We start from the raw sequence: 19,701 nt of genomic DNA, 5'->3' as shown, positions 1-19,701 counted from the left end.
TAAAGCTCTAGTGCTTACTTGCTCTTACCTATTATATAGGTATCTATTCTTGTTTACATGGCTAAGTCTGATGTTTTCAAAGTAATTTTGAAAGAATGTGGGATTTCACAAGTATTTTTGATTTATGATGATTATCTCTGTCATTCCCTTAGTGCAGCTTGCACAAATTGAGAAATTTTGTGCATTGTTGCAATTTTTGTGCAATATATAATGAAAGTATGAACAATGCTTTAAATATATATTATGAAATAAATAATGTACCCAAAATGATTTGATGCATTTAAAAGAAAGACCAACTATAGAAATGTGTATAAAATTATTCTGATAAATTTTCTTTCTTTATCATTTGATTGGTGTATTATTATTCTCTTATTTTTGATAATTATAATTCTTATGAATAGTTAAAATGACAAGCTACATGTGAGAATGTTATTTACAATGTTAAAGTAAACAATAAATATTGACAAAAGTCTGTGTTTGTTGCTATGAAAAGTGAAATATAGCTGATTTAGCCTCTTTTCTATTGAAGTTGTACATGTATAATGTAACATATTGCTGAGACTATTATTATTTTGTTACAACTAGATATTGTTACGTGTAGTTATTGAAAATAAATTAATTGCTATTTTGTTTTTGGTTGTTTCAAGTAAGTTAATTAATGTGCACCACATCTACAAATGTTTTTACAAGCTTCAAAATGTAATAACTTTAAAAGAAAGATAAAGATGGAATGAAGTATATGTTGGTCTATAAACCATGAAGTTTTTTTTTAATCTTGCCAATAAAAACTTTAATTATAAATACAAATATTTGTTTTAAAGGCTATTTATGAAAATACTGTTGATTGTGCAGCATGTATAACATAAACTTGTTGTTTTCATGCAATGTTAGTTTTGACATATTGGACAATGTAATGATGTAGTGGTAAGCAGTTCAAAGACAAAAGCATCTGTGCATCCTAAGAAATGTACTGGTTGACTTAGTAAAGTGACTTTTTATTTCAGTAACTAATTCATTGAACTCCTGCATAGTGAGATTGATGTTTTTTGTTTGTTTTTTCCTACATGTAAAAGCTGATGGTGTTATTGGCATAGCATGTATTTCTTACAGGGAGAAAGAACACCAACCCATTTTGTTATTTTTGTTTGTAAAGCACAAAATATTGTCTTGACAAATTGCAGGATTTACCATGCAGGGTACTCAATTATTTAGTTCTTGTTAAGGTGATCCAGCAAATATGCAACTTAAACCCCTCATCTAGTTGGGAATGAAGCTATGTCAAATTATTGTCAGTTTCTTTGTGTGAAGGACATTGTCTAAAAAAGCATTCTCATCTAAGCTAGTGGGAAAAAAACCCTTCAGACATCAATCTCTTGCTTACTACAGCTGTTTATTTGGTGTGGTTCTTGTTCTGATCATGCACTTAAGAATTTGATTCAGTAATTTATACACACTGTGTATTACAAGTATATTAATTCATATTAGACAAAGTTTAATTATATTTCTGTATGATCTGTTTAGTGTTAAATGAATAATTTTAAACTTGTTGGTGCTTGTTTACCCAGTGATAAGTTTGTTTTGTAAGATGTATTGTAAATAACAGTTTAATGAAATTAAGTTGAAAGTCATAGTATTGTCAGAAAAAAACAGTTACAGATTAATAATAAGAATGTTTTGCCACAATATGAAGTTGATATTGACCAAATTCCAATTAGTCTACAATTGATTATTTATCTTTGTTAGTGATTATAGATGTCATAAAATAGAAACTAAAACACACTATCAAGCTATCTTGATTCCAGCAACTGCATGGACTGTTTCTTTAGTATATAGCATTACAATAGCTATATAAATAATTTTTAAGCCTTGATAAATTGCCATTACAACCTAAATAAGCATTTCAAAGTAGATTTTTTGTTAATTTGTTTCATAGCTTCTAGATTCTCAATAAATAACAAAGAAACCAAACAATTTTTACATCTTAATGGTTCACTACAATTAGTTTTAGAATCTGACATGAGAGTTCACATTATTGAAACAGTATATGTTAATCCAGATTTGGACTGAAACACATTGCATGTCTTATCTTTGCTGAAGGTTACACAATTTAAGATACTCTTATTGCCTCATAAAAACTTTTAGCTTTAAAGGACACAGATTCTTATTAAAACAGGAAAATAGAAGTCTATGTGAAAACAATAACTGTACAATATATAATGTTACTTGGATTAAATGTCTTCTAAACCACAAATATTATTTCCATACTGCCATCACCTTTGATTTCTGGTACTATCAATAACTTCAAATGTATCTGTTACTGCTGAGTATTTGGAAGACTAAGTTATGATATTTTAGTTGCAATTAATTAGAGAAAAGTTGTATTTTAATGCGTGTTTCCATTAGTCTTATTTTATTTGAAATTAGTTTAGGAATATTTTTCTCCATTTAAATTTTCACATATGTTAAAACATTGATTTCCAGATTTTGGTGTTAGTTCCTGGTTAGCCACTGGTGGTGATCTGTCTCGTCAAAAGTCTCGACACACGTTTGTCGGTACACCATGCTGGATGGCCCCAGAAGTAATGGAACAGGTCAGTATACATAAAATGTGTGTTTTAGTGATTTAAAAACATTAAGATAACCTATATTTTGTAAGTGTATTTTACTTGTTTGGTTTATAATATTTAAATTGTTGTAAAACTATAAATCGCATATCTTCCAAGAGTTAGTCAAGAGAGAGAAAACCTTAATTTTATTTGTTTACAAGGAATTGATACAAGGCTAAACAATAGTTGAAAATTAATTCATAATACTTTGATTAATTCTAAAATATAAAACCCATACCTTTCCCATTGAAGTTAATTATCGTAACTCAACATTAATGCATTTACTTTTCTGAAAATGTAGTTATGAATTTAATTTCATTACCATTCAACAAATGAACCCATGCTTGGTGCATTTTTTCTGCATGTTCTCGTGGGTATACTTGGATATTACAGTCATAAAACTTACTGTTCTGAGATGATAAGTGTCTTCACAAAACCAAATTTCTTAGTTTAAAAGTATCTTGTCTTTAAAATTAATTGTAAACATTATTTTTAAGAAATCAAAAGAATGTATTCTTCTCAATGAAAAGCATGTGCTTATAATAATCAACCTTCATTTTATTTATACTTGTAGTTTTTCACATTTACATTTTTGTAAAATAATTCACAGAAAAGATGAAGGGTGAAAATAGTGCATTATTAATACATTATATGTAGCTTCAAGCTGATGTGATACAAATATGTGAATCTATATATTATTGAAGGAGTAGGTAACTAATCTGTTTAGTCACTTGCAAAGAAAACAAAAGGACTTATTGAAGAAGTTTACATATCTTTTTTTTTTTTTTTTTTTTTTATATATATATATATATATATATATATATATATACATGGGTGGAGTATAAATCCATACTCTACTTTGCTACTTTACTAGAATATTTATCTAGTGTCAGGTATTACTTTCCCTGCAAAAACAGTTTGTACCAGTCATGGCACAGATTTCATAAGAAGCTGAAAAGTGGCAAATTTGATTGTAGCCTTTTTGTCAAGGATTGTTATGCATATTTCTTTTATCATAGGTTTCAACAGCAACCTACAATGGCAGATATGATGCTCAAGTTCCTCCCAAAGACTAATTTCTTTTTAATGTGGTTTGTTACATATTTTTAGTATATTATAGACTGAGGAAAGGGGTAAAATGTGGGTCATCAAAACACTTTGCAAATTACTAATAGTTCACTTTCAACAATTTGTGAGTTGGGCACCACTGCCACTATAGCTTTTTTTTCCTATTTGCATCGGAAGTAATTGGTTCTCAAACTATTAGTATTCAGAAATCTCATGGTACAATTAAAGATAGCCAAATTTTGACTATTGTAGAATATTTTGGGTAATTTCTGTTGCATTTGAAAAGCCTGTGTAATTTTCTTTTTACCCTCATTTGGTTATCAGGGATTATCTTGCACATTTTTTCTTTTCCAACATTAATTGCCTCTGTTGCTAGATTATTTTATGTCTTTAGATAGATGTTCAAAGAAATAGTATTTGATCACAGATGTTTACTAGCCAGGCATCCACAATCATGCCCCTATAAATTTGAAAGTTTCTGTTCTCACTCATTCTTTTGGAGACCATACATTATGTGAACACATCCATGGGTTTATAGGATTGAGTAGTTATGAGGGACATCATATAGTCATTATATTTTACTTCTGTAAATGAATAGAGTGTCCTTTAAATTTGTGTGGGAGTCCCTTAATAGTAGTTAATCAGTGTAGTTTGTTTTGGAAATTACGTAAATGTTCAAGATGATATGTAAAATTGTTTTCTTGATAAATAATTAATAGTTCATTTTTGTCTTTTTTCTGCTTTGTTTTTTAATAAAGGTTACATTTGATAGTCAATGATTTATTAGATTTTGTATTAGCTATTTCTTTTTGGTGCCAGAATGTGCTCCGAGAACATGCAACTACAAAGCTCTAGGCTCTCAATTTCAAGAAATTTGTTCTTGTTAAAGAAGCCATGCACATCAACATTATGAAACACTGGTTCATTGAGATAATAGGAAAAAAAATCAGGATAAATTCCTTTCTTAACATTGGCTTAACATAGATTAACAATCAATAACTGCAATTTGAGTATTAATACAGCAACATCCACCTCCTTCAAAATGATGTCTATATAACCAGTAGTTCATCATTACAATCACATTTAAAATATGGAATCACAATCAACAAATGTAATGATTACTTAATATCACCATGGGTATGCTATACTGTGTATGACGCAAGATTTTTAGTGTCTTACATTCAAAATTTTATTAACCTACTTTTTGTTATACCAGTTAGAATAGCATAAAATCTTAGCTAATAATTCATATTTTAGTAGTATAGTATGAATTTTAAGTCCTTAATTCTATAAGGCAATATTTAAAAAAAATCATGAATTTCCCCTAATGTGACACATTAGCATATCATCATCCCTATTTTATCCACCACTGCTCGAAAAAGTATGAAATTAAATATAAGTTGCCCTATAAAATTGTCAATGCTTAGACAAACAACACTTATTATAGCCTTTAATTTTGTTTGGTTACAGAGTCATCGAATAGAAAATCAGATTGCTCCTCCTATTCCCACCTGTCAAATCCTCTGTTTCATAATTTGTTAATAGTTCTATCTTGTATTTAATTATGTATATATTACCTATAACCAATAGAAAGTCAAGGTTTTCATCTTTTAAATGACAGTTAACTGTCAATTTCATTCCGAGTACCAACATTGTTCCCATGAGAAAGTTAACAACCAGTTTGAATGAATTTGTAACAACTCTTGTCATAGAGTTAGGATGCCAGAAAAATTTTGAGAGGTAAAGAAGTTTGTCTTCTTTTTGTTATTATTCTATATTGTTTGATGCATCATTTAATTAAATGAAAATTGAGTACAATACTATGAGTAATATAAAAGATTAAGATTAATTCTCTTTGACAATTAAGAGTAAAAAAAAAGATTGGATAAGTTTCGTATTTTTGATACTTATTCTTTATGTATAATTATAAAAGTAGCTAAAATGTCAAAACAGAGATCATTTTAGGTTAGTTAAGATAAGGTTAAGTAAAATAAATAACAATATAATAAAAGTTTCATAAGGCACAGTTGCATGTACTAATTTTAGTAGCTGATAGGTAATGTAATTTGATAGTGTAATGTGAGTTTCACATGCCTCAAGTGATTTACAATGATTTATAATGGTTTAGACAGTAGTTAGATACACTTCATACAGCAATAAAATTTAATTATAAAAATATGTATACTGTTACGAACTTAGAGCTACAATGATAAACATTTAGTTTCATGTTACAGTTTAGATTTTCTTCTCTCTTTTTTTTGGTTATGAGGTTGTTCAAATTGACCACTTCCATTTTGAGGTAAGGCAAAGAAAAATAATAAACTATAAAGTTTTACTGAAAAATGTTTGAAATGCATTTAAGAGGTCTTAGGGATTACACAAAGGAAATTTGAGATGAGGAAAACTTTAAATTTAACATGAAAATTACTTTACGCATGGACTATTCAGAAGAAATAATATATTCATGGAATAATCTTTATTTTATTTAAAATACTTCTTAAAAAGTTTTGTTGTTTGTTAAAAACTTGTAATTTTAAATGAAAGACAAATTTTGTAAAGATATACTCATTATATTGAAAGTTAGAAGTTTTAAATATAAAAAATATTTTAAATGAGTTTGAAAAGGTCACTTGGTCATTTATATAGACCAAGCTTATATTGAGAGAGTTAATAAAGGGTAATGGAAACACCATTAAGTCTTAGACTTGAGGAGCAGACATTAATGAAATTCCTGTATTGTAGTAGTAAATTAGTAGCCTGCAACCTCAGGTGAGGATCTGATAAAAACTTATTGAAAAGTAGCAGAGAACACAGAATATTTATTAAGTTTATTTTCTAGCATTTTGCTTGTGGTCTTTGAAGTTTTTAGTTCTGTTAATGTTATCAGGTTACTGGTTATGACTTCAAAGCAGATATCTGGAGTTTAGGAATTACTGCCATTGAACTTGTTACAGGCACTGCTCCATACCATAAGTATCCTCCCATGAAGGTGAGTGGATTTCATTTGATCATGAGTAAAACTGTGACACTAATTATGAAAAATATGTACATTTCAGGTGTTTAATGCTAACCTGCATATCAAATTTGAAAATTTGATTAAAAATACAATTGTAACTCTTTTTAATCAGTCTTGTATTCATTATATATTACGAAGTTAATTTCACAAAGAAAATTGGGAATTTTTCAGTTTTCATTTCTGTGTAGCTCTTCAGAGCTACGCATTTGTCAAACTCTCTTTATTAACCTGAAGATGACCTAAGAAGGTCAAAACATCTTTCTGTACTTTATTATAATTAAAGTTTTAACACCCATACCAACTGTCTTTAGAATACATTTTACATAATGTGGGTTTCTCATCATCACAAACACACTTATCAGTTTCTTTAGAATATTTCTACTGATTCCAAAGTACAGACTTGTATTTGCTAAGAAACTATCATCCTTTCAGAACATTGATTTATGTTGTTGTTTTTCAAATCATTTTACCTCTGTCAGCACTTTGTTGATACCTTATATGATGTCAAATTAACTGAACCCATAGAGAGATTTGTGAAATTAGATTTCACAAATTGAGATTAGTGAAAAGAAAAGAAAATTTAAAAATTCTTAAGAAATGCTTGATAACTATCTGGACATTATAAGGATTTTGCATATAAAATTTGAAAACTTTCTGATCCATAAAACTATTTTAAATTTTAAAATGAAAATTGCTTTGCTTATTGGATATGCAACATTTGAAAAGAAAAAAGGCATTAGGGAAATATTGCTTAATAATAAAACTTTTTTTTTTTAAATCTAATATTTTGCATATGAAAGCATTTTAATGTTTACTGATAAATTGCCAAATTTTGTGAACTACTACTTACTAATTTAAAAGTAATAGCATGAAAACTATAACAAGCACAAAATAGTTATGGGGGAGCTCACGATGAAAGAGTTAAGTTTATAAACAAGGATTTGAATGTGATGAAAGTTCTCAAGCCATCTTCCCAGTCTAAGATCTGATTTTAAGAGCTGATGATCATACATAGTTGAGGTATTTTAGGCTATTTGTCAAGGTGTGTGGTGCAAAATAAATCTTTTCATCCTTTTCAGAAATGTGATTCAACTGAAACTGTGATTTCGGGCAGTAACTCTTTAATCTCAACCGTTAGTTTTAACTCGGTCAACAATGACAGCAGGACCTTGACTTTGAATCATATAAAATATAATTAACTCTCAATTTTGTATGTGTTAAGTCCTTATGCTTATTATTCACTGAAACAAAAAATGTGTACAAGCTAAATTTGTCTTCTTAAAAATGAACAAAACACAATGTTTTAAAAAATAAAAAGGTTAGCATTTAAAATTTTAACTTGTTACTGTAAAGGTTATTAATTGCAGGATTACTGGAAACTGAGATTTAATTGAAATTAAAATGCTGAAGATTTTGATATAGTACAATATTTAATTAACATTAAAATATTTGTATATTAAAATTGTGTAAAGTAGAAGTATGTTGCAGATTAGTTAATTCACTCTTACAGTAAAGAATTGCCAAGCATGTTTGAGTTTTTCATTCTCTCCCTCTCTCTTTTTTAAGTTTTTAATATTTTCAGGTACTTATGCTTACTCTCCAAAACGATCCTCCAACAATTGACTCAAGTGTTGAAGAAAAGGACCAATATAAGAATTATGGGAAATCCATTAGGAAAATGATAATAGACTGTCTTCAGAAAGATCCTAACAAACGGTAGGGATATTTACACTAATAAATGAGCATATGTATGTGTAATTTATAATAATAATATGGCAAGTTGTGGGTAAAATTAACAAATCATACAACTTGATTTTACTTTTTAAATGTAAAATATATGATATGTACACTGCATTTAGGACATTTGAAGTAATTCCTCCCCAGAAATCCATACATGAACCAAAATGATGCAGACTGTAATGAGTTTACAGTGTAGGGTTCTTCAAATTTTAAATATTTTGCTTTGTTTATTAGATCTTTGATTTCCTTGTGATGTTTGTGAACTTGCAATTTATCTTCCATATAAAGAGAGGTATACATCTACATGTAAATTAACCATAATAGTTGCTATTTTCATTTTTAATATTTTTAGGCTTGGAATATTTTGGTTTTTTTATTATATCCTTAACACTTTAGTGGTGCCTGATAACTAAGTAAACCTGAGAGCTTATAACACTAAAAATTGGATTTCAATACTTGTCACAGACAGAGCAGACATAACTCATCATATATCTTTGTATTACTTTTGCAGTAAACAAACTCTTGGGCTTTAATGGCTTTTGTGATGTATCTGAAATTATTGTTTTTTTACAATATTTGTACAATGTATAACCTTACACATAAACAAATTAGTAAGAGTAAATTTCCACTAGGAAAGTGTTCAAACTTGTAATTTTTACATTGTGTATTAATTTTACCTTTCTCGTTCTTCTTCATTTACTATGAAGATTGAACAGTGCAATATTTTTATGAGTTGAAGTGTGCTCTTTCTGTTGTTTTACTATATTAGCCATTACGTTGAGTTAAATTACCAGTTAGTTAACCTTCACATGTATTAGATGTTTTTATTATTTGTTTAAAATAGTTATGCGTGGAGTATAACTATGAGAATTTGTGTACTGCAGTTTCACCTTCTGTAATAATTTTTACTTTACCTGATTCCTGAGGTACAAGCATACATTTGAATTCCATTCCTTACAGTTTAAATGTATAACTCTAGAAACTAAGACATCTCCCAAAATTTGGAAATGGACCAGGAAGATACTGCCTTTATATTAGCAAATACATAATAGATCACACTAATCATCTTCTGGCTCCCAGAAATTCTGGATAAATACCACTAATTTCATAAACTTGTGTGAAATTTATTAAAATTAAAACAGAGCTTCTGCTGAGTGGTTTGAGGGGGTGAAGAAATTCTTTCATCCATTTACAGTACATTATCAAGGTATTTTTGTAACTTTTTTGTATGTTCAGTTCTTACATATCTAATGCCATTCTGTTTTGTTTATAAATAAGATTGGTTATGTGTTTATTTTCAATTTTTATATCTTTTTAACTATATTGTAGGTTCAGTAGGAGTATATTTGATATTATTTTAGTTTGTGGTTGAATAAGAATTCCATGTTGTTCTTCCATTTTCACATATTTATATCTGTTTTGTAGGTTAAGTTTATGTGCATTCAACACTATTCCATTTTGTGAATGAATGAGGTTTGCTGCATTTTGGTTTCCCATTCTTATTACATTTAAAGATAAGCTTTGAGATTTAACTACATCTGTTGTTAAATTTTAATTGAGCCATCTGTAGTAATATCTATGATAAGATTTAAAGCAGGATCTTTATTTGGCTTATACTACTGTTCTATTCAATAAAACATGAATAATCTAAATTAATTAAGATTGGGCTAATGTTTCTGTTCTTGTTTTTCTGTGTAGTAATTTCCTCAGTGTTATGCATTTCATTATTTTAATAAAGGTTTTACATTTCAAGATATCTGTAGAATGGAATTAATAATGAATTATGTATACTTGTATAGTAGCTTTAGTGCATGTTAATTGTGAAGTCCTATTTCTTTTAGGCCTACTGCTACAGAACTTTTGAAGCATCCTTTCTTCAAAAAATCTAAAGTAAGAATATCCTATGCTAAAAAGTGAATCATATTTTACATCATTTTTAATAATAATCTGTAATTAATTGATTTGTCTTTTGGATAACATAATAATAATGCTAAACATGAAAAAAATATGAGGAATTTATTAAATGTTTCTGAATCTTTAAAATTCCATATTTAGTAATTTAGAAGTACAAAAGAAATATAGTTGTAATTACAACAGAGATATGATATAATTTGAAATACATAAGAAGTAAACAATTGAAATATAAAAGTATGACAAAAGTAAACAAAAAGTATGTAACACATTAAATAGTTAAAGCAGATTTGAATTAAGTGAATAATGTATATTATTTAGAGATGGAAGAAGAGTTTTATGTATAATGTCTCTTTTATTAGAAGTTCAGTATCATGCTTGGCTGTTGAGAGAATTTTAATGTTCAAGAGAAAAATTAGAATTAAATGTCCTGTTTCTGTATTGTGTTTGTAGATAGCAGAATTGGGAGGGTTTGTAACCTTTCTTTCAGTTTTAATAGATATGCCCATGTATTCAATTGCTTATACTTTAATGTAGCATATGGTTTTACCAATATAGGAGGCCCTACAGTCTCTGTACATTTATAAGTAGATGAAGTGTTAACTGAGGAAACTTTCTAACATACCTCCCAGCAAGATCTCTCCTGACCAAGTCATATTCAACTACAACATCATTGCTTTAAGTGATAGTCAGAATACTGCACTAGCCAAAGGAATAAGTTTCTCTGTACCCTCCTCTAAATTTAATTACACCAACTACCTATATTCCTGGAAGACGTTGAACAGAAACGTAAAATCTTTACCTATTTTTTCTAAGAATACTTTAGAACGTGTTCTTAAAATATTTACTACTAAGTTAAACTTAACAACCTCCACCTTGTATAACATATGCAGGATATCTTCAAATTTGAAACCTGAAGAACTGGTATTCATTACAGAATCCTCCTACAATAAAAATATCTTCATTGCCCAATTGGACAAATGAAACAGAGTTGTTATATTTAACAAAGCTGAATGTGTTAGGAAAATGCTTGGCATTCTTAATAATCACAACAAGCTCAAACTTGTAAACAAAGAACCATTATCCAATACTTTACAACTTGAATGAAAAACTCAGGTTTTCTAGAAACCTAAGTAAAAGAAATGTTATTTCTGACTGTATTTACAACAGTTTATATCTTGCAGTCTCCCAACTTAAAGTACTATATGGTCTGTCAAAAGTTCACAAACCCAATACACACACATTTCTCCAACCTGTACTTTCAGCCTTAGGCACTCACATTTATAACTTAGCTATATTCCTTGTACCCATCTTTAAACCTGTTACTCGGAATGAATTGACAACACTTGACTCCTTCCAATTTTTCCAAGAAACTTGTCAACCCCTCCCTACATTAAAAATTACATGTCTAGCTTCAGAATTTCTTCTCTTACTACTAATATTCTCCTTGATGAAAACTTTCGTATTGTTAATGGACATTCTAAATTTGATTTCAGATCTGTGCTTGAACTTTCGACTAAATACTTTTTTCCCCTCTTTTAACAATATATGAAGAGATAAATGGCATTGGTATGGGCACCTCCTCCTTTGTCCATTGCTTGCCAACATTTTTCTCTATCACCATGAATAGAACTTAATTGACACTGTCCTTTAAGCTTTAAGCCTTTTCTCGTTAGAAGGTATGTTGATGATTTTATCCTTATTTTCCACCCTACTGATCCTGTCCAATGTTTTTTGACTGTCTTACTTCAGAACACACATCTATATACTTCACTTTTGAAATTGAGATAGATAACTCTATTTCTGTTCTGGATGTTCATTTCAATCTTGTCTATCATAAAAACATATTTAATGTCCTTTTTAATCAGTTTGACCACTTTATACACTTTTCTTTGAAATACCATCTTATTCTATGCCTACTAAATATATCCTAAAACTTTACATCTTCCTATCTAGCCCTTCACAAGGAAGTTTCTTCCATAAAAAGCATTATTCTTTGAAACAGCTGAACATTTCTTGGAAAAAATAACTTACTCATTCTTATCTAATTGTTTGCCAAGCTACCTAAGATACTCACTGTAACCAAACTTCCTTTATTCACCTGCTTACCATATCTTGGAAGACAGATCTACATCTCACTTTTTGTGAAACAGTTGAAAAATTATGTAACTCTTACTATCCTCAAACTGACCAGAAAGTAATTTTAAACCTAATTTCAGGCTAAAAAATATTTTTTACTATAAAGGTCATGTGCTGACTCTCCATTGTTCACATGTCATTTACTAATAAGTGTGCAGAGACTGTAGGGCCTCCTATATTGGTAAAACCAAATGTCACATTAAAGTATAAGCAATTTAATACATGGGCTTATCTATTAAAACTGGAAGAAAGGTTACAAACCCTCCCAACTCTGCTATCTATAAACACATTATGGAAACAGGAAATTAAATTTTTTCTTGAACATTAGAATTCTCTCAACAGCTAAACATTATACTGAACTTCTAATAAAAATGACATTATACATAAAACTCTACTTCCATCTCTAAATAATATACATTATTCACTTAATTTAAATCTACTTTAACTATTTAATGTGTTACACACTTTTTGTTTATTTTTGTCATACTTTTATATCATATCTCTGTTGTAATTACAGTTGTGTTTGTTTTGTACCTTTAGATTACTGAAGATGGAATTTCAAAGATTTTAAAACATTTAATAAATGCTTAATATGGTATCTACAATTGTATTGCAAATTTAAAGTATATTTGTTGATAATTTTGTTGTTATTTTAAGCTTACTGATGGTAAGGCAATTAAAAATAGAATCCGTTAGATAGTAGTTCAATTTGTTTTAAATTTAGAAAAATAATTTACCTCCCTTGCATAGAGTTTCAAAAAAGTTCAGTCATAAACAAAAATAAACTGAGAAATATGTACCATACGTGCAATTACTGTGAAGAATATTCAACATAATTAGTGTCTAAAGAAAAGTTATAATTAAAATAAACTTTATAAACAAAAACTCTTTTGAAACAGAAAATTTAAATATGAAAATAAAAATAAGTAGTAAATGTTTGACCTAGTCATTCTACTGATCATTAGAAGCTCAGAAAAGTTATCTTTTTATGTATTTTTGTTCATTTTAAATGTATATAGCTGATTTTTTGCTAAATCATTTTGTTGATATGCCATTTTAATTTTGTAGTTACCATGGTTTAGTTGTTGGTTTATATTGTGTTTTTCATAACACAGGATTTATTCCTCAAACAGAAGTGTTGCTTTTGGGTGGCACAACAAGAAGTTCAAATAATTGTTTCTTAGGGATTGTTGCATACATCATTGGAAAGTCTAGAATCTGGTGTATCAAAATATGCAGTCATCTATATGATATTAACCAATTTAAGTTGGAAGTTATGAGCATTCAAACAGACACAAGATTTTGAAGTGGGTACACCAATTTACTAGAAGCAGTCACTCACACAAATTTTTTATTCACATGAAATTATGCAACCAGTCTTCATTGTTACTTGAAATTAGAAACCTTGGTCTTGATCTAGTTACTTCTGCTATCACTATTTTCCTTATCAACAGCAAACTCATTTTGGGGTGCTGTCAACATCTTTAATCTTGGTAAAGAAATTGCATTAGCAAGGACTATCAACAAGTCCATTGTGATCATATCTGTAGCAACTGCAATACAAATATTACATTTACAGATCTTGCATATGCAGGTAATTGAAGGAATAATGATGACTGATGATGAGGTGATAAAGTATAGCAAAGTTCTAGTCTAGTTCAATGGGATTTGGAGCTATCTATTGACGATCTATTGGGCTCTGGTCTGTGAAACAGATGCTCCTGTGTGTAAGAAAAGAAGCTAGACCATTTGTGAACCTGTGAGTTACATAACAAGAAAAACAATCATTAATTATGTGGTTTCTACTAATGATATGGTAAATCTTTAAATTGGTTAATTTTTGTCCAATTTGAAAAATTTAAATTGTTATCATATCTCCCAGTATGCTGCATCCTATACACATTTTGCCCAAATCTGAGAAATCCTGGATTTTTTGTTCTTCCAAACCTTGCCACCAAGGCACCTCTAGCTGATGGAGAGATCTTGCATTGAAGTTAAAAGTAATGTTCAAATTCTCTTATAGTATAAAAGTTAGTTTTCCCAGAATTTCCTTTTAACAAAATATAATAAAATAAATTAATTTGAACCAATTTTAATGTTAATATTAATTTTTCAGCCCATAAACTTTAAATCCATTGAACACGATTGTTGAAATTTGTTTCCCAGTTTCTTTTTTTACAACATTTTCAGGACAAAAAATATTTGGTACAGACTTTAGTTTCCTGTGGACCAACTCTTGAGACTAGAGCTCAGAAGGTAAAGTTGCATTACTGTGTTTTGTGTAATATTTTCAAATGTTAATGCCTCAGAGCTAGCTGTTATAAACTAAATACAATCAGATATTGATATTTATAATTTTTGATAGCTAAATTTCTCTACTGCAAGTAAAATAAGTGTATTGTAAAATGTGCAATCATTTTATTCTGTTTTCTTACAGTATAATACTTAAAGTAAAAGAATCTGATTTAGGATATATGTTAAGCTAAAATTCTTTCAAAAAGTTAGTAATTTTATTGTGTAGTTTTTTAAATAAACTAAAAAGTTTCAAAATATATACAATGTACACACACACACACACACACACACACACACACACCTCCCAATTGGATTTGGAAAAACTGTTAAAGATGTTTTGTTATTAGGTTCAAATCTGGAAATAGTCATCACCTAATGGAATTGTAGGAGCTGTCAAACTACAATATCACTGACTAGGCTGGTTAATGCCAACTTTTGTTTTTTATGCCCCCCACAGTTTAACAAAACAGAATAGGTCATATTGGTTTATCCATCCATCCATCTTTACATTTATGTGTTCAGATCTTGTGGACAAAATATCTAAAGATTAGATAGATGTATTTTGGCTATATGTATACCACAGGTACTACATACAAAGTTGTAGACCTAAATAGCTTTCTAAGGTCATGGGTCAAAGGTTACTGGCACATAAAATTTTTTTCCCAACAATGTAAACACATTTTCATGCAGGATAAATGGATATTAACAAAAAGCATACAACAGATAATACAAATAAAATTCTAGGTTTGATTAACTTTTGAAGCTCTTAGGTCAAAGGTCAATACTATTAAGATACAGGGGACTTAAAGATACACTAAAACATTAATGGAAACATGAGTGTTTCATAAACACAATTTGAATTTTTTTTTTATAAGTATATTATTTCTGTATTTATTTATTCATTCAAGTATGACAGTTCTGTACATGGGGCAAAATTAACATTTTTGCCATTATTTGAACCTTACTTGGCTACATTTATTGAAATATCTTTGTGTTACTGATTATCTGTATCTTAATTTTTAATGTCTTTAGTTTCAAATAATCCACATCCATTTCTGCCAGTGATTTTGGTTTGAAAATCTTATAAGCCCTGAATTAGCTTATAAGACAACCAGGCGTGCTTTGGTTTCTGTTTGCACTGCTTGTGGAATTTAGGTTTAATCTTTCACTGAAGGTGGTAAATTTTGAGCTAGTGGCTAATACATTAAATAACTTAAATAGACTTAATAGTGAGGTGTGAAAGTTATTAACTTCTGGTTTGAAACTAAAAAGGGGGGAGGGTATATATTGGTTCTTAACCTCATCACATTTCACAGGTAGTACAATGATTCCAAAGCCAACTGTTTTTACTGATTTTAGCACAAACAAGAAAAGAAAACTAAGATTAACAGGAAAAAGGTTTGTTTTATTTTGGATGAATATGAAATTATACTGGAGTATTAAGGCAGTTTTGCCTTCTTAAAAAGTCTCCCTGGTAGAACAGTTGTAAATTTACTGATTTACAGTGCTAAAATATGGGATTTGGCTAAATACAGTAGACACAGCAAATAGTCCATTGTGGATTTGCTTGAAAATAAAGAATAAAGCTTTTTTTTAAAAAAAAAGATCTTGAAACTGAAAAATTTATTGTTGGCTTAAAAAAGCATTTTAAAGGGAGATTTTTATGTAAAAAGAATACACAGGAGAAAAATAATATACATTTTACTTATGAAGGTGAAGAAAATATTCCCAATATAACTTTCTTTAAGAATTAGGGAAATTTTCTTAAAATTTCTATTTTTGATGGAAAAGTATCTGTTCTTGAAAAGCATGATAATAAAGTCCACGAACCTAAACAGATTTACTTTGTAACGTTAAAGAAAGTTGGACTTTAAATATCTTAAAATTTTAAAGAAACGTAGCAAAGCTTCAGTGGATGTGCAAGTATTATTTTCTAAAACCAGTAGATACTTATGAACTTCCTACTGATTGTTGAGGTAACCAGCATGGATCTCGATTTTTTTTTTTTTTAATGTCTTGGTATGATCTGTAAAAATATAAACCTATTAGCTTAACTATTATAAGAATCTGTCATCAGAATTCTAGAAAAGCATTTGGAAAGGTATTTTTAGTGAACCATTCCTAGAATACTTTTGAAAGAAAGGTTTTCTTGTCCTAACAATTAGTTGAGTTGTTTTGATAGTACCTTCCTATCTTTCAATAAGAGCATGTTGTTGATGTTGTTTTTCATTATTTTTAGAAAGCTTTTGATAGGGTAACTCACAATACATCAGTTAATAGGTTCTAAGCCACTAGGAATGATAAAGTAGATAGAAAACTGGTTTGGTACAAAAAAACATTCATAAATTGGCATTTTTGTGGATATGTTAGGAGATGGGTTTTACAAATTTTGTTGTCCATTATTTTTACTATTGATGAGAAGAGCTTAGAAAATATATTTCAGTTTACTGGTGATAATAAAATATTGAGCTGTGATTCTGTTCACAGTGCTTCTACTATAAAGATTCAAAAGGCCTTGATGGTTTTTTGTTAATGGTGCAAATATGGCAAATAGTTTTCACTAGCATAAAGTTTGAAGTTACAAACTCAGGGCATGAAACATTGAAAAATCTTACTTTTTGTGTAAAACGAGCATAGACATTTAATAATAAAGAAGGATTTGGGTATAATTGTTGGTAAAGCCTTAAACCCTCTGCTAAGACAAGATTATTGTAGCCTTATATAGTACTGTTGACAATTTTTTAAATATGGTGTGCATTTCTGGCCTTAATACAAAGATATATTATAAAAGTGTATAAATGGGCAAAAATGTAAGTCATGAGGAAACGCAAGTTCCTTTTCACTTATTTCATATGGATGAAAAAGAATTTTGTAGGAATTGATTTGGATATTCAAAATTGTTTAGAGGCTAGGTTAGCTTCCTTTAGTGGTAGATTTTAAAGACTGAAAATATACTTGGATATTAAGCATAATACAACACATGTTGGTCAAATTTCAGTGTTTATTTTAATATATTTTTATAAATTGGTTTCCTATGATGTCAGACTTAATGTTTTGGAGGCTCAAATTTTGTAAATTTTTTAGCTCAAAGACAATAGAAAACGTGGTGCTAGTGGTCGTCTCCATCGAACTGAAACTGGAGACTGGGTGTGGTCTTCTGGTGAAGAGAGTGAAGATGATGATTCAATCAATGAAAAGGTATCAATTCATAGGACAAATGCTTTACCTGATGTGAAAATGTGTACACAGTATTTTTTGGGGTTTGTGTATATGTATGTAGAGCTAGATTTTTTCCTTTCCATTTTGTAAGTTATTTTTGAGCCTGCAAACTTCAAAGTTTTTCAAAACAATCTCTGCTACATAATTTTTACAAATCTTAGAATTCTCCTTTCCTAGTTCCAACTGTCATTTCTTTTTCCTTTAAGTGCCATAGCCTTGATTCTAACTTTTGTTGCACCTTGTGGTCACTACTACTACTACTACTAATAATAATAATAATCTCATCTAAAAAGCACAAACAAGCATTGAGGTAGACTCAGTAGCATAGGAGATAGGCTAGATTCCTGAATATTGTACATTCCTTGTGTTGTTTTTTACTATTTCAGTTAAAACTCCAAAAAATGGAAAGACTTAATAAACATGCAAGTCATATGGGAAAATATGTCAGTTTGATATGTATGGTAGTTTCAACATTATGAATTGCAAATTTCATAATGGCTGGCAACATCTGGGAGTCATATTAATAGCCTTCTTGTTATTGATTACATCTTTTTAAGAGCTTTAGGATGATTTGAATTTTTTTGTATTTGTTATATTTTTGATTAAATGGTTTCCTGTATTCAGATTTGGAAAATTGACAGTTGGTAAAAGTAATGGAAAGCTAGAATTTAGTAGAGAAATAAGAAGAAAAAAGGCCTAGTTCTTTAACTCCTCTTGGGTTTAAGGATGCTGCTAGTGTCTAGTCAGAAATATTGATTTACCCATCAGACTGTGACAGTATCTTATAGCATTTATGTCTCTTTGGCTGAAACTGATCCAAGTTATACAATTATCCACCTTTGATAACTAGACTGTAAGTTATAGCAACAATTCATACAACATCGTGAAGATAATTCTGGTAGAATGCGCAAATAATTATTTATTGGTTTAAACAGTTAAATATTGTATATGACTGTCACATGTACCTAAAAAACTATATATGTCTGTCACAACATGTAATTAAACTAAATTTGTATGAAGGATTTATAATTTATTGAAGAATCGTACACTTTTCTGTTAACACAGATCTAGTCGTGTAACAGAATTATGTAAATGTAATGGATTTTCTATATAGCAAGTGTGTTCAACAGTTTTTAAACCATATCTGTTGAAATAGAAGCATTGACTATATGTAAGTAAATGAGACTTTCTTTGTTTTGTTTTTTATTACTGTTTCTCAATTTTGTTAAGTGTATATTAACAGCATAATTTTCTGAATAGATAACAAGACCAACTATGAGGTTTTCTCACAGTTTGTAAGCTGCAAATGTTGTTTTACTACTAGTTGGCCTTGGAATTTGTAGATCATACTGCTTACTTCAAATATTTGTATTTTCTTTTTTTTTACTTTAGTCCTCATTTATATAGTTAATTTACTTTTCATCAGAAGTTTTTAGGTAGGCAGCAGTAGACATGAAGAGATTGAGTATAAATACCCATATGCTGTTACCAGTTATCTTTTTATATTCTTTAATACTGATTAGCTGTATTGATGTCATTCTCAGAATGACAGCCTGTGAATTTCATGCAGTATTTAGACTTAGCCTTAACATCTGATGGACCTAAAACTTGACTTCTGTTTCCACAGTAATTCAGAATATGACAACGTAATTGAAAATGTTTTTGAAAAATATGAAATTTAATATAATTTTCAAAAATTCAAACCTT

The 19,701-nt window shown here is 29.1% G+C and overlaps 1 protein-coding gene across 1 annotated transcript in view; it reads left to right on the top strand.

Annotated features, from left to right (window-relative positions):
- The window catches only part of LOC143228508 (serine/threonine-protein kinase OSR1-like), a 69,274-nt gene that overhangs the window by 14,328 nt on the left and 35,245 nt on the right, over nt 1-19,701 (top strand). The window contains 6 exon segments of the mRNA XM_076459757.1: nt 2,482-2,591; nt 6,562-6,663; nt 8,273-8,406; nt 10,272-10,320; nt 14,671-14,736; nt 17,860-17,973. Of these exon segments, the coding sequence (XP_076315872.1) occupies nt 2,482-2,591; nt 6,562-6,663; nt 8,273-8,406; nt 10,272-10,320; nt 14,671-14,736; nt 17,860-17,973 (575 nt within the window).

This window comes from Tachypleus tridentatus, chromosome 10, assembly GCF_004210375.1.
Source record: "Tachypleus tridentatus isolate NWPU-2018 chromosome 10, ASM421037v1, whole genome shotgun sequence".
Taxonomy (NCBI): Eukaryota; Metazoa; Arthropoda; class Merostomata; order Xiphosura; family Limulidae; genus Tachypleus; species Tachypleus tridentatus.
The sequence above is the reverse complement of the archived record's forward strand: the minus strand, read 5'-3'. Positions and strand labels throughout refer to the sequence as shown.